This window comes from Eimeria maxima, genomic scaffold (genome assembly GCF_000499605.1).
Source record: "Eimeria maxima Weybridge genomic scaffold, Emw_scaff93, whole genome shotgun sequence".
Classification (NCBI taxonomy): Eukaryota; Apicomplexa; class Conoidasida; order Eucoccidiorida; family Eimeriidae; genus Eimeria; species Eimeria maxima.
The window spans coordinates 4,712-30,853 of record NW_013564033.1 but is presented as its reverse complement, the minus strand read 5'-3'; the positions used below and the strand labels follow the sequence as shown (position 1 = coordinate 30,853).

The window sequence follows — 26,142 nt, the reverse complement described above, 5'->3', positions numbered from 1 at the left end:
TATTTGTTTATCCCAAATATGGGGTAACATAGAATTTAGAACCAAAATGATCAATGGACTTACAACAATTGACTCTAGCTGTCTGAGGCACTGCTCTACTCTTGTCGAGAGGTGAAGAGACGCCCTTCAGACTCCAGCTCACATAATAATTGACTCGAGTTAAAGATTCCTAATGAGTCAGAGGAATAAAAAATAGTGGCGAAGGACACTTAGATGCCTTAAGTCTCCGAAGTGCCGCAGGCCTTCAACTATTTGTCGAATTTAACAGTCAAATTGTAGGCGTGATTGCCCACAAAATGGACTTTGGCGATCTGTTGGCTTCTGCTACGGGAGAAAGGAAGCAATTTAGTCCTCCCTCTACCCAATGGGAAGACCTTTGAATGCTCAGCGATTGCCTGGTCAGCACAGGCTGACGACTGCCGATTAAATTTCGCAACATAATAAAAACGCTTTAAATTGAAAGTCAGGCATCCCAGTTGTGCGTCAGTTGTCCTTTTCTCCCCCTTCATTAAAGATATAAACACCCTCCCCCACTACAGAAGCAGCTAAAGTTACTAAAATACAGAACCCAAGGGGCAAAAGCAACAACATTTTCACGTAACTGGCCCTTGCCAAGACGGGTGTAGCCTTCCTGTAAAACAGAGCCCCCCCTAAACAAACTGGTTCAGGGGACGCGCCCAAAGGCCCACACTGGAAAGAATTCTCAAAAGCAGTGTAGTGCAGTCAGACGTGGGTGCTGCTGTGGAGACACCACCGAGTAGCGGCATGATCAAGGAGCTGAATCTTGTGTCGTCGGAGTTCCACCCGTAGCTTTGGGTGTTGGTTGGTTGGTGACGATTCTCACCATGAAGCCACTAGGCCGAGAAGAATCGTTGCTGCAATGAGTATTTCGTTAAACATGGTTTTCCCGGCAGACCCGGCTCGAGCGAAGGCGGCTTTTATTTTTTCCCATTCTTCTTGCCTGCGCACCAACGATAAGCAAAATTTGCAACATCCTGTTCACAAGTTTGCTGCGAGGCCCCTCTGGCTGTTCACCTGCATACCGCTTAAGAATGTAAACGTACGTAAAAGGGGCCGGGCCGTTGAGGGTCAGTATATCCGGTGTCGTCAAGCATATCAGGCTGCTCGAGCTGTCCTCGGTTTTAGCAGGGTTGGAGTTGCTATCGCCGGCCACAGAAGACGCGGGAGTAGTTCGTGTGCACGTGAACACACGGCAATCCGCGGTTGCGGTCTTCGCAGGGTTATACACGGCAACGAACGAGATGTTGTCTCGGTTGCTGTACAACTTCGTGCTCATGTCGTTGGGTGGGGGCAGAACATACTCTTGGAAATTCGTAAAAGCAGCGTTCCAGTGGTCGACTGCTTCGGTGCAATTGGGAGTATCCGGGGACACCTCGAAAGCGGCAAACGCGGTTTTGTATAACAACTCATTAGAACCCTTGAACTGTTCTTCAGCCTGTAGCAAAACAGAAACATGGAGTGCCATTTCCAGGAGTTGTACTTGGGAGTCATACATCGAGCTGAAAGGGAGAGTACAGGACACAGCTGTGGGACCCACTGGCACCAAAGGGTCACATGGGATCCTCCAAAGCTGATATGCACTATCGAGAGGAAGTTGGCCACCATCCGTCGCTGTCGCCTGAGCGAAGCTGGTGAGGCCAGCGAGCTCGCGGGCCTTGTTTATTTCGGGAAGGCATGCTCCCGTGTCACCTGAATCATTAAGATGCACCATATGCTTGTAACACTCACAATTTACAGCCCAATTCACAGTGCCACCGACGTAACTAGATCATGGACCTTGGTGCCGAGACCGGTGACCTCGCCAAAGAAGCATCACCCATATCCGCTGAAGAGCGTCAACGGTTTTTACAACACAAAGACGACGAAATTAGAAGCTCACCAAGGACTTGGGAATAAGAGGGAGGTTGGCCAGAAGCAGCTTGTGTGGGCACTGGGGCCCTTCCTAAAAGCAGCAGGACTACACCAGTAGCGTAGAGAAATTCGCGAGACCCCATTTCTGCCTAAAGGTTGCCAACATTCAATAAAGGGAGGAGTTTTAAAAGACATAGGTGGCACAACAAATTCAAAAGGAAGTTGAGTGTAATAGTGACGTGATCTGGTCTGCCTGTCGCCGGGGGACGCCGTAAGCTGCATGCCCTACAGGCTCGTGGCTCGCGCCAACAGCGCAGCTCTTCTAATCAAAGGTAGACAATAATGACAATAATGACAATAATCTTTGATTGGTTATAAAGCAATGGCTCCTATTTAATTATTGATGCTAATGAGCTCATGAAATATGCCGCTGGACGGGCAAGAAGGCGGCGGTTCATGTTGCCACTTAGGGCGCAACGAGGTCTTCGTGGCAATTATTGGCTAGTACAGGAGAATGGTGCAAAGCACTATGGGATGGGCTGTGTTGTGTTCTTCCTAACATATTTTGCATTGGTCTACCCATATTTGATTTGTTACATGCTGTTTTTGTTCGTCCCTTTAACTGGACACCATCGGTGCGCGGCGCCTCTTAGACACGATATTGTTGATCCGCTGCAAGGCAGCTTGTTTTCTGTCTTTCTAAATGAATTTATTAAAACTTTAGTGAAAAAGACTGCGTGGATGTCACGAAGTTTGCTAGCCTGAATATTGGGACGGCCTCACCTAGTGTTCCCCCAGTCGGTTACCTCCATTATACGGGGTAACAAGAACAGAGCGGTCAAACAATGCAGCCGGCCATCGATAATAAGATGTTCAAAAACAATTCAACAAAGAGTTCCCCATCAGATGCCCCCCATGCTCTCTCAGAGCCCCTCCTTCGCCTCGTTACTACTGGTGTGCCTGCCGACTTAGGATTGACCAGGGCCTATGTAGCATGCTCTGTCTAAAGTTGGCATAATGCATGTTTCCGATTGTATACAGATTGTAAATTGAGGTCCAAGGAAGTGTTTTAAGAATGTATAATGCGTCATTGCATGCATTTAATTGATTCTAATGCTGTTGGCTTGGTTGCAACAAGATTTGCAGCAATATACAACTCCATACAAGACCTATTTTTGCCTCTTCTCCGTATTATCACCCCACAGCTATCTTGCCGCTGTGCACAGGAAGATACTGTACTAAAAATGAGTGTAAAGCTCAATCTTAGGAATAATTTGACATATTGGAGGGGGAAACACTATTTTGACGCCTACACCTCGCGACGGTCCGTCGTTTTTACGCACCAAGTACACTAATTTACCCCTCAGTTGCAACCACTCATGTACCCACACTCAGAGTCCCACAGGAGGCATACAGTAATCCTATAGGCAATTGTTAAGCGCCTTCTGTAAGCGCAAGGAAACACTAGCAACAGCTTCTTGCAGCTCTTGACAAACACGAAGGTTGTATATCTGTGTGCGGAGAACGAACTTTTCTTCCCGTTTGCCTCTCCTCTTCCTTTCCTATCAATAATTCAGAGTGAACAGGTAGAGGGAACAAAAGTACTCGCCGGCTCGCATAAATAATCTAACTTCTTCTAACGAGCGCATGCCGCAAAAACCGTTGTCTTGCCACACGCTCCACAGCTCTGGGCTTTTCTGTCTAGCCCTTGCCCTATTCTCATGGTCCTTTCGCCAAAACCTCCTCTTAGGTGTGACTCCCCTAAAAGCGTCTGAGCATGCATCAGCCCCAGCAGCAGCTGCTACCGCTGCTAATGCCAGCTGGCCACCCGAAGGCTATGCATACAGTCCCGGGGGTGCATGCGTCTTTCTAGCACCTGTTTCTCGGCTAATTAGCAGCAGGAATTGTAACAAAGCTATCACAGATTTTTGAGCGGCAATTTTGAAGAAAAAATAGACAGTCAATCGATTATGCATTATGCATGCAACAGACCGCATGCTAGAGCTGTGTTTCCCTGTCTCCGTTCCTAGCGCAGACAGGAGTCACCAATGGGGGGGTAGAGTACGCGGATGCAAGCCCTCCACAACTTGGGGATGGCGCGAACAAGAAACTGCGAGTTGCCCAAGAGTCCCGGGCCCACCCCGGGGCCCTGGGGCCCCTAGAGGGAGAGAGTTTGGGTTCTTGACAGCGGATGATCATACCACAACCTAAGAAGAAGCCGAAGGAGAGAGCGCCGCCAATCTGCAGGCGTAACACAATAGATGAATATGTTGACTTTCATTTAAATAGATTATGCTGTCCTGCATGCAGACACCTCATTGCGTCTGCATGCAATCAGTGGTGGTGTTCAGTGGTGGGGTTGTAGCCTTCGTGCAGCACATCCTTGCTGCTGCTGCTGCTTCTGTTGTTGTTGCTGCTGCTATTGCTGCGGAGGTTGCTGTAGCTGATGCTGACTCTGCCGGGAGTTAGGGCTTGAAGGGAGGGTTTGTGAGGCTTTGCCTAGGGGCTTAGAGTGCAGGTATCTGCTAGGGTTTAGGGTTTAGGGTTATTACCATAGAGAAGGGGAGAATGAGGAGGTTTCTGTTGGTGATAGCCGCGTATGTCCCCGTGATACCCCCAAAGATACCTCCGACAGCGCAGCCCTAAATGAGACAGGGAAAGGAGACAGCAAGAAAAAATAAGGAGGAGTAGACGGAAAACAGACAGGAGGCGAATGAGTAGACAATGGGAAAAGGAATGAGAGGAGGCACGAGACACGAGAAAATGAGACAAAAAAAAGCAACGAAAACAGACCTGGGGAAGGGGGAAGGAGAAAAGGAAACAAAAATGTAGCAGACACAGAAAAGGCGGCAATGGATAAGAGGATATTGTTTTGTGTCTCCATTTATATTCCGTCTCCGTGCGTTTGTTTTGTGTCTCCCTTTATTTTCCAACACAAGACAAATAAGAGGGGACAAATAAACATGGAGAGGAGGGACAGGAAACAACAAAAGAGACAAAGCGGACAGAGAAGACAGAGGTGATAGAGGGGGAGACAGATATGCAACAGGAGACAAAAGTAAGCACTAAAAGGGAGGCAGATGCAACAAAGAAAAACACAAAAAAAGAGACAAAGGAGGCAAAGACGAAGGCAGAGAGACAGTAAAAGAAAGTAAAAGGTAGAGTGAGGAGACGGAAGCAGAGACAGCAGCGGATACAGCACTGGAGACACAAAAGGAGACAGCAGCAGAGGCAGCAGCAGATGCAGCAGCAGCAGCAGCAGCAGACCATCTTCATGCCCATCTTAACACCGTCTATACACCCGCGTAGTCTTGGATTAGTAATGTGTCTGTCTAAAAAAGAAGATTTCTCTTCTTTATTATTTATATAATCTGCTGCATACTCCGCGTCCCTTATACCCGAACTCTCAGTGTAAGGAGACCTGCAGCAGCAGCAGCAGCAGCAGCAGTAGCAGTGATGGTGGTGGTGGTGGTAGTAGTAGTAGTAGTGGTAGAGGCAGCATGCAGGAACCGGATCAGCACGGACAAACAATACAGCAGCAAATACTGCAACACAAGCCCAAGAGTCAGCAGCATACACAGCAGCAGCAGCAGCAACAGCAGCTGCAATCGTATGGGACGCACGTATACTTGGACAAATCCTCAGCATTGTAATCTGTCTCCTTTGTAGGGGCAGCAAAGGAAAAGGAGACACCAGGGGTTCTTTGTGGGGCAGCAGCAGAAGAAGAAGAGACAAAGGAAGCAGGGGGAGGATCGGAGAAACCAGAGAAGGGTTTTGATGGGATCGACGATCCCCTAGGAGGAGGTGCTGCAGCACAACACGCACCCATAAACCCTAAACCCTAAACACTCAGGGCAGCAGCTGCGAGGTTGCCTCGTATTCCTTTGAGTTCGTTCTTGCTTCTGTAGAATCAACTGCATTCGCAGCAACACCTGCTGCCACTGCTACTTCTACTGCTGCTGTTGCTGCTGTTGCTACTTTTTTTGCCACTGCTGCTGTTGAAGTCCTACGGGGAGGTAGCGATTGGAGGCCTGGGGGCAGATCAGGCAAACCCTTCTCCGCTGCTGGCGACTCCTGGGGGGCAGAAGAACTGCCGAAGAGCCTAAAGACAACAAAGATACAAACATGAATACTGGTGCTCCTGCTGTTGCTATTGTTGCTGTTGTTGCTGCTGCTGTTGCTGCTGCTCTGGTGGCTGCTCCTGATGTGCTCTAGCTTGGGATATTCGGCTGTACCACACCGGCAGAGCGCATACGCATCCGCTTCTGCTGCTGCTGTAGCTGCAGTCAGAGCTGCTGCTGTTGCTTCCTGATGTTGCTGCTACTGCTGCGGCGGTTAATGCAGCAACAGCAGCAGCAGCTGATGCTGCTGGGAGGTGTCTGCCTACCAGCTCATCTTCCTTCGAAGTGTGGAAGCACTTCAGATCCCCATAGATAACAAAAACCCAATAAAGGACTTCCTCAGTTAAAACATTTGCAACAACAGCAGCAGCAGCAACAACAACACCTCGCGCTGCTGGGGGCCCCACAGTGCCCTGTGGCGCGGGTAAACGGCGCAAAGACAGGGGCAGTTATAAGTTATCGAGGAGGAGGAAGATTTATCTTTATGAATTCAGAGTTTTGAATATATAGGTATGAATTATGGTTTAGGGTTTAGGGCTTAGGGTAAAGGGTTTGGTGTGCTGCTTCGCATACAGTGCAGTGGACCCTTGCCGAGCTGCGCTGACTCTTCACTACAGCAGCTCGTGTTTAAGTGTCTGCACACCTTATTTTTGCTACTGAGATTTGCTTTTTAGCCTTTTTATTCATTCTTATTCCCCTACAGATTACCTGGAAAACAGCAGCACCACTCGACTGACGCGGCTGCTGCCGCCGAATCTGTCCAGCGACACGAGACCACCACCAGCAGCAACAACAACAAAAAAGCAGCAGCACAAGCAGCAGCAGCAAAAGGACTGCTGTAGACTGGTAACTCTCTTGTCATTGAGACGGCACTGCGGCTGCCTGAGGGCTCAAACCCAAACAGCAGCAGGCGGCTCGCCGCCGCCGCAGCAGCAACAACAACAGCAGCAACATCAGCAACGGCATCAGCAGCAGCAGCCCCTAGACTTGTGGCAGCCACACTTCCTTCTTATCCAGGCCTGGAGACGTCTGTAGCCTGTCGGAAACAGTAGCAGCAGCAAATCTTCCTGTAGCACACTCGATCCTCAGCAACAGCAGCAACGACAGCATCAGCAACAGCTGCAGCAGCAGCAGCAGCAGAGGCTTTTGAGGGTTTATGGAGGTGGCCTACCAAAGGTAGAGGTGGGAACGGGCTTTTACAACGGAATCTCCTCTCACAGCAAGAGGAGGAGGAGGAGCAACAGCCGCAGCAGCAGCTGCTGCTGCTGCTGCTACTCCTGCAAGTGGTATAGCAGCAGCAGCACAAGTACCCCGACAGCATTCCCTTACACCTGTCGCAGCAAGCGCATTAGCTGCAGCAGCAGCAACTGCTGCTGTTTGTGCATGAGCCGCATGGGCTTGAAATGTGGTTTAAGGGGGAACCTAGGGTTTAGCTTTTGGGTTTAGGGTTTATATGCTTCTGTTGGCTATGAATGAGGGGCTCCCGGAAGGAGAGAAGGCATCAGAGCAGCCTGCAGCAGCAGGCGCTGCTCAACCCCCCCTTCAAGGTGTGGGGCTGTCTCCTTGCATGCAGCTGCTGCAGCGCCTCTTAGAGATAAAAGGAGACACACAGATTACGAGGCTCGTGGGGATCGCAGATAAGCATCAACAGCAGCAGCAGCAGCAACAGCAGCAGCAGCAACAGCACCAGCGGCAACAGCACCCGCAGCAAAGCTCTGAAAGCAGCACCAGTCCGCGAGGCGCCACATCGAGCCCGTCGCTTGAAAGGGACGACAGCAGCAGCAGCAGCAACAGCAGCAGCAGCAGCACCAACAGCAGGTGGCGGCTGCAAGTGCAGGGAGGAAGTAGCGGAGAAGCTGCTGTCTCCTCAAGAGTCCCCCCACGGTCCCTATCGAACACCCAAGAGTTAAGACAGGCGTCTGCTCCTGCTGCTCCTGCTGCTGTTGCCGCTGAGAGACTGCTGTTGGAGCCAGACAGCCCCCCCCGTCTGCTGTCTTCCCTGCTGCCAGCAGCAGCCTTTCCTACAGAAGAAACAGCAAGACGGACAGCAGCAGCAGCAGCAAGAACAACAGCAACGGCAGCAGCAGCAACGGAAGCGGCTGCTGCCTCCTCTTTACGAGACGGGGGAATTAGCTGGTGGGGATTAGACGGAAGAGTAGCCAGCAGCAACAGAAGCAGCAGCAGCAGGAACAGCAGCAACGACAGCCCTAGCGAAGACACCAGCGGACACACAACAGAGACCTACTACTTTCTTTCAGATGACTCACAGCAGCAACAGCAGCAGCACCAACAGCACCAGCTGCAGCTGCAACAGCAGGAGCAGCAACAACGGCAACAACAGCAGCAACGGCAACAGCAGCAGAACCGGCCTCAGCAAAGACGCTGGATTGACCAGGACCTAAGGAGGAGCAGCACGCCGCAGGGTGTGAGCTTCTTAACAGGGCGTCTTGCCAGCCCCAGCAGCAGAAGCAGCAGCAGCAGCAGCAACACGAGTAGCATAGACACGGGAGTCCTCAGCAGCAGGAGCAGCAGCAGCATCGACAGCAGCAACAATTCCCAGTTGAGTTTTATGTGGCTGCGGCGGCTGCTGCGGTCTTCTGCTGCTTTGCTGCCCCCTGGCTTCTACGCGGGGGGCCCCTCTATTGGGGCCCCTTCAGTGTTGCATGAGGCAGCAGCACCCTCTTTAGCAGCAGCAGCAGCTGCTGCTGCTGCAGCAGCTGCAGCAGCAAGAGCAAGAACAGCAGCAACGGTAGAAATAACACCAGAGCAGCAACAAGGCTTAAAAGGAGAGACTGCAATTCCTCCCTTTTATTCAAGACCCACCCCCAAGCCACAGGAGGCACCTGCTGCAGCAGCAGCAACAAGCGGTGCTGCTGCTACTACTCCTGCAGCTGTTGCTACTGCTGCTGCTGCTGCTGCTGCTGCTGCTGCTGCCTCCCTAGAGGCAGCAGGAACGGAGGGGCATGGTTCGACTGCAGCAGCAAGTGCTGCCCCTGCTGCAGAAGACTCTGATGGGGGGGGCCCAATAGCCCAAGGCAGCTGCTGCGTTAGGGGCCCCCCCTTGCGAGGCCCATACACCCCACACACTCCGAGCAACTGCAGCAGCAGCAGCAGGAGCAGTGATGATGACGCAGAATGGAGTGAGCTATGGAACCGCGCAGCTAAATGGGCGGGGGAAGGGGGAGCTGCTGCATTAGAGGGAGATTTGCTACTGCTTGCTGCAGAGCTGCTGAGAGTTGCTGCTGCTGTTGCTGCCGAAGCTGCTGCCCACCACCGCGGCGCTCTACTCGCCTTTTTGCAACAGCAGCAGACGTACCCCACTGAGCAGCAGCACCAGCACCAGCACCAGCTGCTACAGCAGAAGCAGCAGCAACAGAAGCAGAAGCGACAGCAGCAGCAGCAGCTGCTGCTGCAGCAGAAAGCGCGTTGTCTTGCAGAAGCTGCAGCAAGGATCGCGTTGGAGGCTTTGGCCCGCACAGAGAAGTCCCGCTGGCTTGCAGCAGACCTACACGGTAAGTCGTAATCGGATCTCACCATCAGCAGTAGCAGCAGCAGCCGCTGCTGCGCCTGCTGCTGCTGCAGTTGCTTCAGGACGTGCTGCTGCAGCAGCACTATCATGCGCAGCAGAGTTTACGCGAATGCCCGCTACATGCCTCTTTAGCTCCACAGTCTGTGGAGAGAAGCAGCTGCAGCAGCGGCAGTTGTCTTTTCTTAAAGGTGTTTGCTGCAGCAGCTGCTGCTGGGTGTCTTGCTATTTGCTGCAGCGGAGCTTGCATGCCGCATTGTCTTTCGTTCGGGTTTGCTGCTGGCCCGATGGTGCCTCGACCTCTGCAATACCAAGGTGCATTTCCTCCTGCTGCTGTTGCTGCTGCTGTTGCTGTCGTAGGTGCTGCTGGTGGTACTTCTGCTGCAGGCTTGCTCGCTGTATTGGGCTGCTGATTCTTATGCGGAGTGTCTGTGGGTTTCAGCGAGCAACACCAAATGTATCAGCAGCAGCAGCAGCTGCTGCTGCTGTCTTCCCCCCTCCTCTGCTGCTTCCGCCGCTGCCGCCGCGGCCGGCGGACCGCAAGTTGCTGCTACTGCTGTACACGCACCAGCAGAGGGAGCGGCGGCGGCAGCAGCAGCAACAGCACCCAGCCATAAGAGGACAGGAGACCCTTCGACCTGGAGGTGTCTGGGGGCCCCCTGGGGGCCCCTGGAACCAACAGCTTCTGCAGGAGGATTCGGATGGGGAACTGTTGCTGCAGCAGACTGCACGGGCAGGTTGCTGCTGCTGCTGCCAGTATTGTGCTGCTGCAGCAAACGTGCTTCCCGGAGGATTTACGTCCCTCGGGGGATCTCTTGCTGCACGTAGAAGCAACAGCAGCAGCAGCAGCAGACATAAGAGGGGTTCTCTCACAGGGCCACAAGAAGCTGAGGTCCTTGTTTGTAACCTTGTCCTCGAGCGTGCAGAAATGCTGCTCTCGTTGTCTGCGCAGCAGCTTGCTGCTGCTGCTGCGGAAGGGAAACCTGCAGACGAAGTTGCCTGCAGAAGCAAAAGCAACAGACACTTTGATGGGGAAACCCGAAGGTCAGTAGACAGTGCTCGCGCAGCACCCCAATCTGCAGCAGCAGAAGCAACGGCAGCAAGAGCAGCAGGACCAGCAGGAGCAGAAACAGCGGCAGCACTAAGTGCGCCGTGCTGTCTGAAGGAGACAAAGCTGGCAGCCACAGGCAAGGGGGAGACGGCAACTGTTGCAGCAGCAGCAGAGCGGAAAGTAGCAACAGCAGCCAGGGGGACAGCAGCAGCACCAGCGGTAACAACTGGGCCGGAGGCAGAAGCTCTCTCGGCAGCAGCAGAGGATGCAGCGGCAGCAGCAGAGGATGCAGCAGCAGCACCAGCAGAGGGTACAGCGGAGGCAGCAGCATGGGATACAGCAGCGGCAGCAGCAGAGGGTACAGCAGCGGCAGCAACAGGAACAACAGATGACACACAGGTAGCAGCAGCAGATGGTACACAAGCAGCAGCCGCAGATGATGCAGCAGCAGCAGCAGCAGCAGCAGAATATTCAGCATCTGCTGCCGGTGTATGTCGGGGATTGTATATAAGACTCGAAGCATCGCGTTTGTTGCTAGAGTTTGTTGAAGAGATTCAGGTGTATAGGCACCTAGCAGCAAAAGTAGAGGAGCTACAGAAATGGAGACAGGAGCTGCTGCTGCGTTTTAAGGAATTAAACGGGGAACAACAACAGCAGCAACAGCAACAGCAGCAGGGACAACCACAACAGCAGCAGGAGCAGCAGATGTAGCAGCAGAAGCACGACTGCAGTAACAGCAGCAGCAGCTGCAGCAGCAGATGCAGCGTTGCTGCTTTTTTTTTTTTATATTTTGGTTGATTAAGTTAAAGAATCAAATTGCTTTTAGAAGGCTTTAGGGAGCAGCAGCACAACAGCAGAACAGCGCTACAACAGCACTACAGCAGCAGCACAACAGCAACGTAAGAGCAACGCAGGAGCAGAAACAGCAGCTGCATATGCGCAACGTAGCAGCAACGCAGCAGCGACGCAGCGTGCTGCCTGTACGCCTCAATGGGCACAGCGTAACATTAGCGTTTGGGGTGTATGTTGGCCTAACATCTAGCGACAGCAACAACAGGCAGCTAGCTAGCCTGCTAGTTACTTGGGTAGCTAGCTAGTTGGACAGCTATCTAGTTTTCTATCTATCTATCGATTTAGCTAACTGTATGTCTAGCTAGTTGCCGAGGGATGTCCTCTGCCCGGATAGGCGGCGGCCACCTGAAGCAGGCACTTTGACGCTATGCGAAATGTCTGCAAAAGTGTGCCTATTTATAAGCAGCTGGCAGCCGCCTCTCCTGCTGCGGCTGCTGCTGCTGCAGGAGGGGGGCGAGTGCCTGTCAGCAGGCAGCAAGCAGGGGAGCGAGTTGCCGTTTTATTGACTTTAGGGAGGGGTTGTTTGTCCGCATAGGGAGAAGAACACAACAACCCCACCTTCTTCTCTTGTGTTGTATGAGGGAACTCTTGTGTGCTCGGGAGGAGACAGAAGGAGGTGACCTTAGGTGTGGGGCCGCCCTTGCTTTCGTGTACACATTGACTATTCATGAGCCGGTTGTGTAGCAGCATTGAAAAGCCCTAATTATAGTGACATTTTCTGTTTGCATGCTTGCATTCATTCATGGAAAAGCCTCTATACTGCGGTGTCCGCAAATGCTAACATGCAGCAGCGCGAGCAGCGGTAGCCGCAGCGGTGGCTGCCGGTGCAAACCGTTAATAAACCATCAATAAATAACCGTTAAATGCGTAATTTCTTCTTTTTAAATTAAATTTGAATTAATTAATCGCATTTATCGAAGAAAATCCTTCAAACGGCTCCCTCTGACCCCCACCAACCGCTGCTCCGCTGCGAGCGCAGCGGGCCCCGAGGGCGGCGCTGCATAGAGATAACGGCTAGAGAACGAATTATTTTAACGTTTCAATTTAAATAAAAAATTAAATTAAAATGTTTTTAAAAGGTATCAAAGGGTCTTGAGGCTTCAGGTGATCTATAAGTAGCGCTCCGTCGTCAACCCGCATAGCAACCGCTCTTTGAAGCGTAGCAGTAGTAATAATACAAGCAGCAGGAGCAGCAGCAGCTGCAGGAGGAGGAGGAGGAGGAACAGCAGCAGGGGAAGAGGAGAATGCCTAGCAGCACTACCAGCAACCCTCCCCCTCCTGACCTCCCTACCCAAGTGGAGTTAGAGGCACTCAAGAGGGCCTTTCATGCATTAGATGCAGACCGAGACGGCCGCTTAAGTCCTCATGACATCCTTACCACCCTTACTCGTCTACACCATAAAGCAACACGGGCAAGTCTACTTTACCCCTTTGCATGCAGCGGGCGGCGGAGGATCGTCTCCCGGGAACGATTCCTTTGATCGACTCTTGGGATCGTCTCATGGGATTGACTCCCGGGATCGCCTCGTGGGATCGATACTTGGGAATGACGAGGCTTGGGGTCAACGAGTCACTGGATCGTCTAGGGTCGAGGGTTTAGGATTTAGGATTTAGGGTTTAGGGTTAGGAGGTTCTTACAGTTTGCTGCTGTTTAGTTAATAAATGTTGACGTTAATCGAGACATTTTGTTCGGCATTAATAAAGGCTGAAGCAGCACATGCAACAACAGAGAAAACCCAATAGACATGGGGCGTTCAGCAGCAGCAGCAGCAGCAGGAGCGCGGGGCCTGCTGCTGCTGCTGCTGCTGCTGCGCAGCAGGAGCGTTGCAGCTCATTTATTCAGCTTCAGAACCGCTTGAGCAGCAGCAACTGTTCAACACTGCAGGAGAAGCAGCAGCAGCGTGCTGCGGCTGCCGCTGCTGCTGCAGTGGCTCTGTCTCCCACCCGTATTTGCAGTTCTTTGGGGCACAACCCCACACTGCAGCAATTCTTGTTACTGCTGCTATTGTTGCTGTTGCTGCTGCTGCCGTTGCTGCAGCAAGAAGTGGAGGTCATGCTATGGGAGGTAGACGAAGACCTCGATGGGTTTATAAGTTGGGGGGAATTCTTAACACTCTATCAAAGGGGGACGGGCGATCTTACGGGCGAGAAAACTCTAAACCCTAAACCCTAAACCCTAGTTAATATTTGTTTCGAACAACAGCCATATGGTTTGCCTCTCTTGCAAACTAATGGGGTTATTGGGGTTGCGAGCCCTGCTAGGAAGTCCTGTTACTGCTGCTGCTGTTGTACCTGCTGCTGCTGTTGTTGCTGCTGCTGTTGTACCTGCTGCTGCTTTTGCTGCTGCTGTTCTACGTACTGCGGGGAGGAGCAAGTGGATCGCTTTGTGACTTTTGCTTTCGTTGTTGCTGTTGGTGCTGCTGCTGCTGTACCTGCTGCTGGTGTTGTTGCTGCCGTTGCTGCTGCTGCTGTCGCTGCTGTTGCTGCTGCTGTTGCTGCTGCTGCTGTTTCAGGGCTTGAGCCCCGCAACTTCTTTCACGTTGTGCAGTTCCTCATGTACGATAAAGACCTCAAGGGAGAAATCAGCGTCGAGCAAACCCTTCAAATCCTCTTCGTTCGATTCGGAAGAGAGCTCCTAGACCAAGTGAGGGTTTAGGGCTTAGGGTTTGCTGTTTAGGGTTTAGGGTCTGGGCTTTAGAGGAAAATCTCTTGGGGTTCTTTGCAAGAGGTGTTTAGGGAGGCTAATATTTTCTTCTAACTCTAATATGGTGTCTATCAACTACTAAAGCCTAATGCGAAAACCCTAAACCCTAAACCCTCAAAACCCTAAATGAGTGTTTAGGAGATTCAAGCAATATTTGGAGAAGATGAAAGGAAATATGATGGACCAGAGAAAAAATTAACTTTAACAGAATACCTCGAAAAAGTCAAGGCGAGAAAAACTGTCAAGTACGTAAACCCTAAACCCTAAACCCTAAGCACTAAACCCTAAACCCTAAACCCTAAACCCTAGAAATCCGGGGTGATTTGTTTTCATTTGTGCAGGAAAAAGGCAATTAAATATCCGAAGCTACGAAAGAAGTGAAGGGCGACAACCGCCATTAAACTACATCTCCAGGTGTACTTACATCTTATATACAGACTGAGTACTAAGAAGCTTCGCTGCTGCTGTCTTGAATGATTCCTCTAAGCAAATATGCCGCCCTCACCAGGGCCCACAGTAGCAGCAGCAGCAGCAGCTGCTGCTGCTGCAGCTGGTGCAGCGGCAGCACCAGATATATCAGCAGCAGCACCTGATGTAGCAACAGCAACAGATGCAATAGCAGCAGCAACAGCAGCAGTGTAACTGGCAACCCTCTCTTTACTTATGTTTATATTTTTGCTGCCTGTGGGGACCCACAGGCAGGAGGATTTGTTTGGGTATTCTTTATCTTTTTATTGGCAGTGCCATATTATTATAGTTGTTGTACTTAATGAATTCAGGTGTTTAATACACCTGGTGCCTTCTATGAGCCCATGCAAACCCTCGTGTATTCATCATTTGTTTAAAATACATAAATAAGTAAATAGTAAACTATAAATATGAGCATTTCTTTATCTTCTAGTGGTGTAGTTGGCGGTCGTTGGCGGTGTATCTGTAGGGTGTGTGTGTGTGTATAGCTATAACGGGTAACTACGGGGGTCTTTTAATGTAAAAATACATTAAATTAAAGCACAAAAGACAATAAAAATAGACAAAAAATAAAAAAGAAGAAAGTATAATTCAGTAAAGTCAAATAAAGGGCATTTAGCTGCAGCAGACCAGTGGAGCGCAGCAGCGGTGCTGTGTATGACTTTCGTCGGCAGCTCGTTGTTGAGGCCTGCACCCCCTATATAAAGAAAAGAGAGAAAAAAGGGAATAGTTATTTAAATTGTTTATATTTATTGTATATTTTATATATTTTTATTTATTATTATTTATAAATAGTTTAAGTAAAACAACAGAAGCCTCCTTACCGCCTACCCGCCAGCTCTGTGCTCACCGAGGCGGCAAGACCGCCGATACGGCGGCTGCTGTTGCTGCTGCTCCTGTTGCTGCTGCTGCTGCAGTTACGCATATTCGGGTGTATCTTTAGGTTTTAAAGATGTATTTATGAATGCAAACTCTGAAGGAGAAGCGTTTTTGGCTGTAAGGGAGGGAAGAAGGAAAGCCCATATCGATCGACTGCCTCCGACTGCTGCTGCTGCTGCTGCTGCGAGTCGGCAGCAGTGCAGCTGGTTGGCTGCAGCAGGAGCAGCAGCAGCAGCAGCTGCTGTTGCTGCATTATTTAGTTGGTGTTTGTTGACAATAAGAAAGAAGAATCACCCTTGTCCTTGTGTTGCCGTCTTACATATTGAAGGATTGCTGCTGCTCCTCAGCAGGAGCATCAGCAGCAGGAGCAGCAGCATCAGCAGCAGGAGCAGCAGCAGCGGCAGCATTCGATGGCGAGGGGAGATCTTTTGCTGAATATCCCTTCTTCTTCTTTTTTATAAATTGCTTACATTCCTGTCTCTTAAGACAGGACCTTCTCCTTAGTATATACAATCTTTGCTGTCTCTATGCAGCAGCAACAGCAACAGCAACAACAGCAGCAGCAGCAGCAGCAACAAGCAGCAGCAGCAGCAGCTATTTAGTATCTCCTTCTTAAAGGATTTTGTCGCAATTAAAGTGTTTTAATTTGTTGTTGTCTCTCCCTATAGACAGCAACTGTTTTAGTGTTTGTTGCCCTCCTCTGAGGGTTACCCCTATCGAGGGTTTAGGGTTTAGGGTTTAGGGTTTATAGACGTCTTGGCGGGCTTATCTCCTATAGGAGTGCCTCTGCCTATATATTATAAGTGTCCCTCTTAATATAATCTATTACTGTCTCCTTTTATACATCTTTATATATCTCTTTTTTCTTTACTGTCTCTTCTGTTTCTTGTGTCTCCTCTTCTTGGTGTCTCCTTATCTGTCTTTTTCTATATAAGATATATATTTATATTTATATTTATATATAAGGAGATATATGTATATAAAAGGAGACAGATAAAGATATCTATATATCCTATATAGATATATATCTGTCTCCTTTTATCTGTCTCCTTTCCTTTCCCTGTCTCTACCTTCCTTCCTTCCTCCCTCTTACTAAACAAAACAAGACAAAACAAGACAAATAAAATAAATAAATAAATAAATAAAATAAATAAATAAAATAAATAAAATATATAAATAGAAGAAATAAATATAAATATATATCTATGGATTCATCATCATCTTCTTCCTCTTCTTCTTCTTCTTCCTCTTCTTCTTCTTCTCCTCCTTCTTCTTCTTCTTCTTCTTCTTCTCCTCCTCCTTCTTCTCCTCCTCTCCCTCCTCCTCCTCCTCCTTCTTCTCCTCCTTGTATCCGTGGTCGTATCCGTACATATGTACGTATCCGTCCTTTACAAGGAAATGAGTTATCTTCTTCTTGTTGTGTATATTCATTAAATAATAATAATAAAAGAATAAAAGTAGAGGATATAAAGAAAGGAAATAAATATATATTTAATGTAGATGGTGTATTTCCTCCTAATTGTACACAATATAATATATGGCAACCTATTGAGCAATCTATACAACATGTACTTAATGGATATAGTGTATCTATATTTACTCATGGGCAAACAGGTACAGGAAAAACATATACTATGCTAGGTCCTGATTTTATACATAAATGTACATCTTATGATTATAATAATATTAATAATAATATTAATAATATTAATAATAATATTAATAATAATATTAATAATATTAATAATAATATTAATAATTATAATTATAATAAAGTATTCAATTCTCCGCATAATAATCTTACCAAACTTAAACATATACAAAAAAAACTTGCACAAGCTACCACGTAAGTATTTATTTATTTATTTATTTATTTAATTAACTTATTTATTTATTTATAATTATTTAATTAATTATATTTATATATTTATATATTTATATTTATTGTTTTTATTCATTTTTTATATTTATATGTATTGTATTGTTTGTAATTATATTTATATTTAATTACCTTTATTGTTTGCATTTATATTTATATTTATTATTTATATTTGTATTTATATTTATATTTATAATAAATAATATGTTTATATTATTTAGTTTATTATTTTATTATTTTATATATAATATTTATTAACAGTAATTATGTTAATGTGTATTAATGATAAGATAAAATATTCATGTATTATTTATTATTTATTATTTTATTATTTAATTTATAATTAATAATATATAATGTATTATTATGTATAATATATAATGTATAAATAATCATGTACATATAATGATATATTATACGTAATTATATGTTATAATGTATTATTACGTGTAAATTATGTATAATACATAATACATAATAAATATAATAAACCCTAAACCCTAAACCCTAAACCCTAGATGGTGTATAAATTGTATTTGTGTGTTTTCTTACAGCCGAATCCCCGCCCTCCTTAAATCCCAATCTTGTGGCATTATACCAAGAGCATGCGAGAGGATCGTAGAATTGTAAGCAGCAGCAGCAGCAGCAGCAAGAGCAGCAGCAGCAACAGCAGCTACAGCAGCAGCACCAGCAGCAATAGCAGCAAGAAGAAAATAACAGTAACAGAGCAACAACTACACAGACAGCAACAAGAGCAGGAGCAAAACCACCACCAAAAACAGTAGCAACACGAACAACAACAAAGCAACAGCAGCAGCAGCAGCAGCAGCAAAGATGAGTGTATTGTGTCTGCTGCAGAGTAAGGAGTCGTTATGGAGAAGGGAGTTCTTCACAAGTTAAGATTTATGCTTCTTATGTTCAAGTCTATAATGATAAACTCGTCGATCTACTTGCCGTAAGCTTCTATTGCTGCAGCAGCAGCAGCAGCAAGTGCAGCAGCAGCAGCAGCAAGTGCAGCAGCAGCTGTAGTAGTAGGACCGACAGCAAATAGGATTAGCAGTCAGATAAGCAAAGCAGCAGCAACAACAACAGCAGCAGCAGCAAATGGTGATCGTTTTTTTGTGTTTTGTTTGCTGCGAAGGATCCAATGGCAAAAGCAACACCTTTAAATATCGTGAGGAGCCCAACGAATCCAACCGCCACTGTTGTACAGGTACGTAAAAGGGTTTAGGGTTTAGGGTTTAGGGTTTAGGGTTTCATTTTGTCTTTTTCTCTATCTTGCTTTTCCCTTTTTATTTCTCTGTATTTCTCTACCTACCTCTGTATATCATTTTATCTGTCTTCCTTCCTCTGATATATTTATATTTATTTAATTTATTTATTTAATTTAATTAATTAATTAATTTATTTATTTATTTTTTTTTTAGGGTTTACAACTATTTGAGGTCCAATCGAGTGAAGAATTGTTGCATTTATTATTACGTGGAACTTTTTATCGAGCATTTCGAGCGACACAAAAAAATCCAAGCAGCAGCAGAAGTCATGCAGTTTTTCAGGTTGAATTAAGACTTAATCAGCAGCAGCAAGGAGGAGCAGCAGGAGAAGGAGGAAATAAAGGAGATGCTCCTACTCTATTTAGACCTGCAAGACTTAATCTTATCGATCTAGCAGGTATATTTTCTTATTTATTTATTTTCTTCTTTCTTCCTTTTTCCTTCTTTTTTCTTCCTTTTTCCTTTTTTTCTTCTTTTGCCTTTTCCTTTTACATTATTATTATTATTATTATTATTATTATTATTATTATATCCCTTCCCTTTCCTTATATAAATACCCTTCTTTCCTTCCCTAAATACTTATTTTTCTTATAACAATTGTTATTTATTTTTGTTTGTAGGTAATGAGCGTTGTGATAGTATGAAGAATTTAGCGAGGGGACATTTAGAGGAGATGGGCGCAATCAATCGTAGTTTGTCTGCTCTTATTCTCTGTATACAACAGCTTAATACTGTAAGATATTTCTGCTGCTCCTGCTTCTGCTGCTGTTGATGTTGCTGCTGTTGATGTTGCTGCAAGTATGTCTAGCTAGGTCGCTATCTAGTTAGCTAGCCATCACCTGTTTATCCGTTAGTAGGGATTTTAATATTCATGCTTATACCTACGTATATTCATTTATACATTTATTTATTTATATGTGTGCATGCATGCAGGAGGGCGCATCTGTCTCCTTCCGTTCATCTGCATTAACACGTTTATTACAAGAATCATTAGGTGGTGGTTGTTTTACTACATTTATATGCACAGTGTCTCCTTCTTCTTTATGCCTAAAGGAGACACTTGCTACATTAAGATTAGCAGTAAGAGCAAAGGCTGTTCGTCTCTCTGCTAGGCCTAATCAGCTTACGGATACACCGAGTTTGCTGCAGACACTAAAGAAGGAAGCAAAGGTATTAAGGGATTTGCTGCAGGAAAATGGCAGCAGCAGCAGCAGCGGACGCAGCAGTGGTAGCAACAGCACCAACAAGCAGCTGCAGCTGCAGCTACGAAGAAATCAGCAGCAGCAGCAAAGACAAAAGAGATGTGATAATGAAGGGGAGGAAGAAGAAGAGACAATAACGGAGATTTGCTGCTCTACTCAAGGAGGAGCAGCAGCAACTGGATTAACAACACAAACAGCAGCAGCAGCAGCTGCTGCAGCACTATCTGCACACCCCTACCCTCAACGAATATGCTGCCCTGCTGCTGCTGCAGCAGCAGCAGCAGCATCAGGAGGCGGCATGCGTCGCTCTATTTCTTGTCCCTCTAGTCAGTTTATGCTGCCTAAATATAAAGACAGAACTAAGTGTACTCCGCTGCTGCAGCCGACACCCCAAAGATGCACTGCATGCGGAGAGAGAACACTCCCCACGGGCTGTCTAGACACTGCAGCAGCAGCTGCTGCTGCAGCTCTTGCAGCCGCTGCAGCAACAGCAGTGCCGGCCAGTCCTACGAGTCAGACTCAGCGAATGCTCCTTGCTGCAGCTGCACAACAACAACAGCAGCAGCAGCAAGAGTTGTCCATAAGGGACTCCTTCCCTATATGGAGAAATCTGCAGCAGCACGAGATAACCAACAGAAACTCCTGGGAGCCTCAGCCAGCTGGAGGTGAACACAATGCTGCAACTGCAGCAGCAGCAGCAGCTGCTGCTGCAGCTGCTGCAGTTGTTGCTGCTGCAGCTGCTGCACGCGATGAAAAACAGCAGCAGCAGCAGCAGCAGCAGAAGCAGCAACATCAGCAGCAGCAGCAGAATGCAAGCAACAATGAGGACTTCTGCTGTTGCTGCGACACGTTCGAGGACAACCGGGCCACCACACCTAGAGCAGCAGCAGCTGCTGCTGCTGCGGCTGCAGCAGCTGCTGCGGCAGCAACTGCTGCCACGGCCACTGGTGCTGCTGTTTCACCCCTAGAGGAGTCCATTGGATGCCGCCCAATAGCACCAGCAGCAGAAACAACGGAAGCAACAGCAGCAGCAACAACAACGAAGCCAGCAGCAGCAGCACCAGAGGAGGAGGAGATTAGTAGCGTGATAACAGAAGAACTGGAGCCCGCGTATCCCCCATTCGAAGGCAGCAGCAACAGCAGCAACATGCAGCAGCAGGAAGAGCAGCAACAGCAAAGCCTGCAGGAGGAAATTCTACAACCAGAGGTTAAGGAAGAGGAGGAGCAGCTGCTGCAACAACAGCAGCAAACAGAGCAGCTTGAGCCAGAACTGCAGCAAGAGACAGAAGAGGAGCCACTGGAAAGCCAATTCGATGTTGAAAAACCGAACGTGCAGCCGCCGCCGCCGCCGCCGCAGCAGCAGCAGCAGCAGCAGCAGCCGCAACAGCAGCAACAGCAGCAGCCGCAGCAGCATTCGCAACAGCAGCAGCAGCAGCAGCAGCAGCAGCCGCAGCCGCAACAGCAGCCATACAAGGAAGACAGCACCGTGGCATCTGAGAAGCTGCTCAATCACTTGCTGCAACAGCAACTACTGCAGCAAATGCAGCAGCAGCAGCTGGAGACGCAGCAGCTTAAAATAGAGCGCCTATTGGCAGAGCACGAAAGACTAAAGCAGCAGCACAAGATAACTACAGAACAACTCGTTATGCAACAACAGCAGCAGCAACAGCAACAGCAACAGCAACAGCAACAGCAGCCAAGTGATGTTGTCTCCCCTGACCCTCTTGCTGCAATAGCGGCGCCAGCAGCTGCAGCAGATGAATTTGCAGATACTGCAGAACCTGCAGCAGCAGCAGCAGAAGACCTGACAGAAGAAGCAGAAGGGAAGGAAGAGGAGGAGGAAGAGATGCTGTTGCTGCAGCAGCAGCAGCAGCAGCAGCAATCCTTCGATAGTCTTACAGAAGACGGCTTGGCTGATCCCAGCAAAACATCAGCAACAGCAGCTCAGCTGTACAGGCAGCAGCAGCTACATCAGCAGCTGCTGCAGGAGCACCGCGAGCTGGAGCAGCAGCGGCTGCACCTAACAGCATGCATACAGGAAATTAAAAGTAGGTCTGTGCAAGCTTCTCCCTCGAACAGTCAGCTGCAGCAGCAGCAGCAGGGAGCACACCTGGTGCCGCTGCGGCCATATGAAGGGACCGGCAGCAGCAGCAGCAGCAACAACATATGTAACAACAGAAGCAGCAGCAGCATCAACAGCAACAGAAGCAGCAGCAACAGAAGCAGCAGCTGGAAGTCTCCAACGCATTGGGAAACCACACATGGTTTACCTTCATGGGAACAGCAGCAACAGCAGCAGCAACAGCAGCAGCACGAGCACAACAACAGCAGCCCAAATCTGCGTATGTCTCTACCCCGTGTAGTTCGACGTTCACAGGGTTCCCTAGAGAGGCAGCAGCAACTGCAGCAGCAACAACAGCTTCTGCTGCTGCTGCAGCGAGAACACTCAGCAGGCACCTTCTCCACTCGTACAAGCACCAAGACAAGCACTTGCAGCAGCAATGTTGTTGCAGAGGCAGCAGCAGACCCTTGGGTGCTTCAGCAGCAGCAGCAGCAGCAACAGCGAATGCTGCCACAGCAGCAAATGCAGCAACAACTGCAGCATCAGCTGCAACAACAGCAGCAGCAACCGGAGTTGTGGCAAACGGTTCAAAACACAACAGCAACAGGAACAGTTGCTTCTTGGACCGAATACCCCCAGCAGCAGCAGCAGCAGCAGCAGCACAAGCATACCTTGCAGCAGCACGTTGGCAGCAGCGCGTCGCTTTTGGGATGCTCTCCGCCCTATGCACCTCACCACCAACAGCTGCAGCAGCTGCAGCAACAGCAGCTGCAGCAGCAGTATCTGCAGCAGCAGAAGCAGCAGCATGAGAGCCAATCTGTGCCCTTCAGAGATATTCCTCCAGGCACAGCCTTAAGGCATATAGATATGCTGCCGCCGCACCACCACCGGCAGCAGCAGCAGCAGCAGCAGCAGCACAGGAGTCTTGAGGATGTGTCTCCTTGGTTATCCTCACCTGCAGGATTGCCTCCTCTTAGACCTAAGTACCAGGGGGCCCCTCCCATTCCCACCATCTCTCGTGGGGTCCCCCATCCCGGGGGCCCCCCTTCAGGGGTTCCCCCCCTACCTAGGGGCCCCCTCTCTAGACATCCTCGTGCAGCAGACAGCAGCACGAATCTACAGCAGCAAATGGACTTAGGGTTTGAGAGTTCTCCTCCTTTTGCTGCTGCTGCCGGAGGTGCTGCAGTGGGGGCCTCCTCGTGGGTCTATCCCCCGTCATCCACCTACCGTAAGGAGCAGAGCATGAGGGCAGCAGCAGCAGCAGCACCAGTCAGCAGCAAACCACAGTTCGATGAATATGCTGCTGCAGCAAGGCTTCCGAGGGGCCACCCAGAGGGTAACTTCATGCCTAGCGCCCCTGCAGTGCCCTTCGGAGGCGGCCAGGGAGTTGGAGGGGCCCCCCTTCACTGCACCCCCACTGGGTACCAACAGCAGCAGCAGCAGCAACAACAGCAGATGTTGTTGCGCTCGTGGGGCAATGCCCAGAGACGCAGCGCTTCTTACACTCCTCCTTCTGTCCCTGACATGCAGGAAGGGACACCGACAGCACCAGCAGCAGCAGCGCATGCTGAAGCAGCAAGAGATCTTAGCCCTTATATGCCACGACAGTTGTTAGATCCCCTCCCCTACTGCAGCAACAGCAGCAGTAATCTTGTAGCAGCAGCACCGCCACCAGCAGCAAGGGTTTGGCGCAGTGGAAGCCTTTGCAGCTTCAGGGAAAAATCAATACCCCACACTCCTCTTCCTGCTGCTCCTGCAGCAGCAGCAGCTGCTGCTGCTGCTTCTGGAGCGGAGGCCTGCTATAGTAGTGCAGGAAGGTATGGCTACTACTAGGAGGCCTACCCTGTGCTGCTGCAGCAATACCAACAGCAGTAATAGTAACAACTACTGCAGCAGCAACAGCTGCAACTGCAGCAGCAACAGCTACAGCAGTAATAATAACAACTACTGCAGCAGCAACAGCTGCTGCAACAGCAGCAGCTGCTGCAGCCATGCCTTTTGAATGGCGTTTTTGAATGTTGCTTTATCTTGGTAGCTCTGCGTGCTGCTGCTGCACCAGCTGCTGCAGCAGCTGCAGCAGCACCAGAAGCTTCAGCAGCAGCAATTGCAGCAGCAGCAGCAGGCAAAGAAGCATGTATCATGCATACCTTGTTGCGCTGCCGCAGCTGCGCTGTTGTGAGGTCTCTTGGGGGCCCCCTAGGGGGCCCCCAGTGGGGGCCCTCTCTATTTTTGCTCCTTAGACAAGGGGGTTTGGGACTGCATGCAGCAGCACCATTGTAGCAACATTTGATGCAGTTTGCATGCAAGAAGAACAAAGCTCCTTTTTGTCTTTTTTCTTCTTAATGGTTGTTTCTGCTACTGTTTTTGTTGCTGCTGGCGCTGCTGTTTCTGCTAGCGCTGCTATTGCTGCTGCTAATGCTGCTATTGTTATTGCCGCTGCTGTTGTTGTTACTGCTGTTGTTCTTATTTGTGACCCTACTGTTCTTGCTTCTTGCTGCTATTGTTGTTGCTGCTACAGTTGCTGCTGTTGCTGTTATTGTTCTTGATGCTACAGTTGCTGCTGTTGCTGTTATTGTTCTTGATGCTACAGTTGCTGCTACTGCTACTATTGTTGCTGCCGCTACAGTTGCTGCTGCTGCTGCTATTGTTGTTGCTGTTGCTGCTATGGTTGTTGCTGCTACCACTGTGGTTGCTGCAACGATTGCTTCTGCTGTTGTCTGTTACTATTGGCTGCGACTGTTGGTGCTACGGCGGCTGCGAGTTGTTTCTGCTAAAGCTATTGCTGCTGCTGCTGCTGTTTTTTTTGGGTTGCTGCTGTACTAGCAGTCAAGCTAGGAGAGCAGTCTTTCCTGCTGCTGCTGCTGCTCATGCAGCAGCAGGCAGCAGCAAGCTGCCTGTGACGCCCTTCAGTAAGGGTGTAATAAATACATTTTTAATTATATTAATTAATGAAATTAATAATAATAAATTATTTATACATGAGGGGAATCTTTCCTGCTGCTGTTGCTGTTCCTACAGCGCAGGCCCCCCTTGTCGTGAGGGCCCCCCACGTCAAGGGGGCCCCCCTCTCCAGCTGCAGCTGCTATGCATGCAGCATGGGCGGCTCTACAGGAAAATGATTTCTTAAGGGAAAAAGAAGAGATCTTCTTCTTCTCACTGCAGCGTATGCCTCATCGGCAGGCAGTAAGAGCAGCAGCGGCAGCAGCGGCAGCAGGACCTCATCGGGGCCTCGAACTGCAGCAGCAGCAGCAGCAGCGGCAGGTTACAGCAGCAAGCAGCTGACTGTCTTTCTCCTTATTTAGGACGAAGACGTTTGCTTGCTGCCTATCTTTGGACAGCGTGGGGCCCCACACCCCTTGTTTCCGATGCTGTTAGCATGCAGCAGCAGCACAACCATCAGCAGCACAAGCATTACCATCAGCAGCAGCATAAGCAGCAGCAAGACAGTTGATAAGCTGCTGTTTAGCGCTGCTGCCCTCTTATTAAAACGGGCAAGCTGATGATAACCTGCTGGAACAATGGAGGTGGGTGCAGCAGCACCAACATCTGCATCAGCACCAGCAGCACCATTAGGAGGAACAACAGCAGCATTTGCTGCTGCACATGGTGTATCATCAACAGCAGCAGAAGGTGTGTTGCGTCTCCCTTCTAATCCCGACAACAATCCTCTTTCTTCTCTTGCTGCTAAATATAATGTCCCAGTCGAGTTACTTCAAGATTTACAGCAACAACTGCAGCAACAGCAACAGCAACAGCAACAGCAACAGCAACAGCAGCAGCATCAGCAGCAGCAACAGCATCAGCATGATATATCCCCAGCATCTAGCATAACTATACATCCCTCTTCCGACCTAACAACAACCGCAACCCAACAACAACACCAACACCAACAACAGCAACCCTCCCCACCACCACCATCATCAACAACAGCAGCAACAACAACAACAGCAACAACAACAGCAACAACAACAACAACAGCAGCAACAAAAGGATTATTATTAGGAAATCGTATAGGTGGTGGAGGTGTAGGTACAATAGTATCATCAGCATATATACGTTTATATTTAAATATAATGAATTTTATAATAAATATTTGGTCTAATGAAATTAAATTCGAATTATTTGATGTCGCATTTTCATTACTTATGAAAATATATCAAATTATACTTATTATTCATCCACATCAAGGTAAATTCAATTTTTTTTTTTTTTTTTTTTTTTTTTTTTTTTTTTTTTTTTTTTTTTTTTTTTA

At 48.6% G+C, this 26,142-nt stretch overlaps 5 protein-coding genes across 5 annotated transcripts; 2 read left to right on the top strand and 3 right to left on the bottom strand.

Annotated features, from left to right (window-relative positions):
• Positions 1 to 483: 483 nt before the first annotated feature.
• EMWEY_00012770 (SAG family member) lies at positions 484 to 2,015 on the bottom strand (the record flags this gene model as incomplete). The annotated part of the gene is made up of 5 exons (XM_013479143.1): positions 484 to 631; positions 845 to 961; positions 1,044 to 1,456; positions 1,559 to 1,710; positions 1,901 to 2,015. The coding sequence occupies 5 exons, from the start codon at positions 2,013 to 2,015 to the stop codon at positions 484 to 486; spliced, it is 945 nt and encodes a 314-aa protein (XP_013334597.1).
• Positions 2,016 to 3,870: 1,855 nt separating this feature from the next.
• EMWEY_00012760 (hypothetical protein, conserved) lies at positions 3,871 to 6,267 on the bottom strand (the record flags this gene model as incomplete). Its single annotated transcript, XM_013479142.1, has 6 exons — positions 3,871 to 4,113; positions 4,425 to 4,514; positions 5,140 to 5,293; positions 5,502 to 5,679; positions 5,883 to 5,974; positions 6,260 to 6,267. The coding sequence occupies 6 exons, from the start codon at positions 6,265 to 6,267 to the stop codon at positions 3,871 to 3,873; spliced, it is 765 nt and encodes a 254-aa protein (XP_013334596.1).
• Positions 6,268 to 7,461: 1,194 nt separating this feature from the next.
• On the top strand, positions 7,462 to 11,281 carry EMWEY_00012750 (troponin C, putative; the record flags this gene model as incomplete). The annotated part of the gene is made up of 3 exons (XM_013479141.1): positions 7,462 to 9,505; positions 9,758 to 9,834; positions 9,962 to 11,281. The coding sequence occupies 3 exons, from the start codon at positions 7,462 to 7,464 to the stop codon at positions 11,279 to 11,281; spliced, it is 3,441 nt and encodes a 1,146-aa protein (XP_013334595.1).
• Positions 11,282 to 16,676: 5,395 nt separating this feature from the next.
• On the bottom strand, positions 16,677 to 16,904 carry EMWEY_00012740 (hypothetical protein; the record flags this gene model as incomplete). Its single annotated transcript, XM_013479140.1, has 1 exon — positions 16,677 to 16,904. One exon carries the CDS (start codon positions 16,902 to 16,904, stop codon positions 16,677 to 16,679), a length of 228 nt encoding a protein of 75 aa, XP_013334594.1.
• A 2,362-nt stretch (positions 16,905 to 19,266) lies between these two features.
• EMWEY_00012730 (kinesin motor domain-containing protein, putative) lies at positions 19,267 to 23,723 on the top strand (the record flags this gene model as incomplete). Its single annotated transcript, XM_013479139.1, has 2 exons — positions 19,267 to 19,359; positions 19,680 to 23,723. The coding sequence occupies 2 exons, from the start codon at positions 19,267 to 19,269 to the stop codon at positions 23,721 to 23,723; spliced, it is 4,137 nt and encodes a 1,378-aa protein (XP_013334593.1).
• Between the last annotated feature and the right edge of the window lie 2,419 nt (positions 23,724 to 26,142).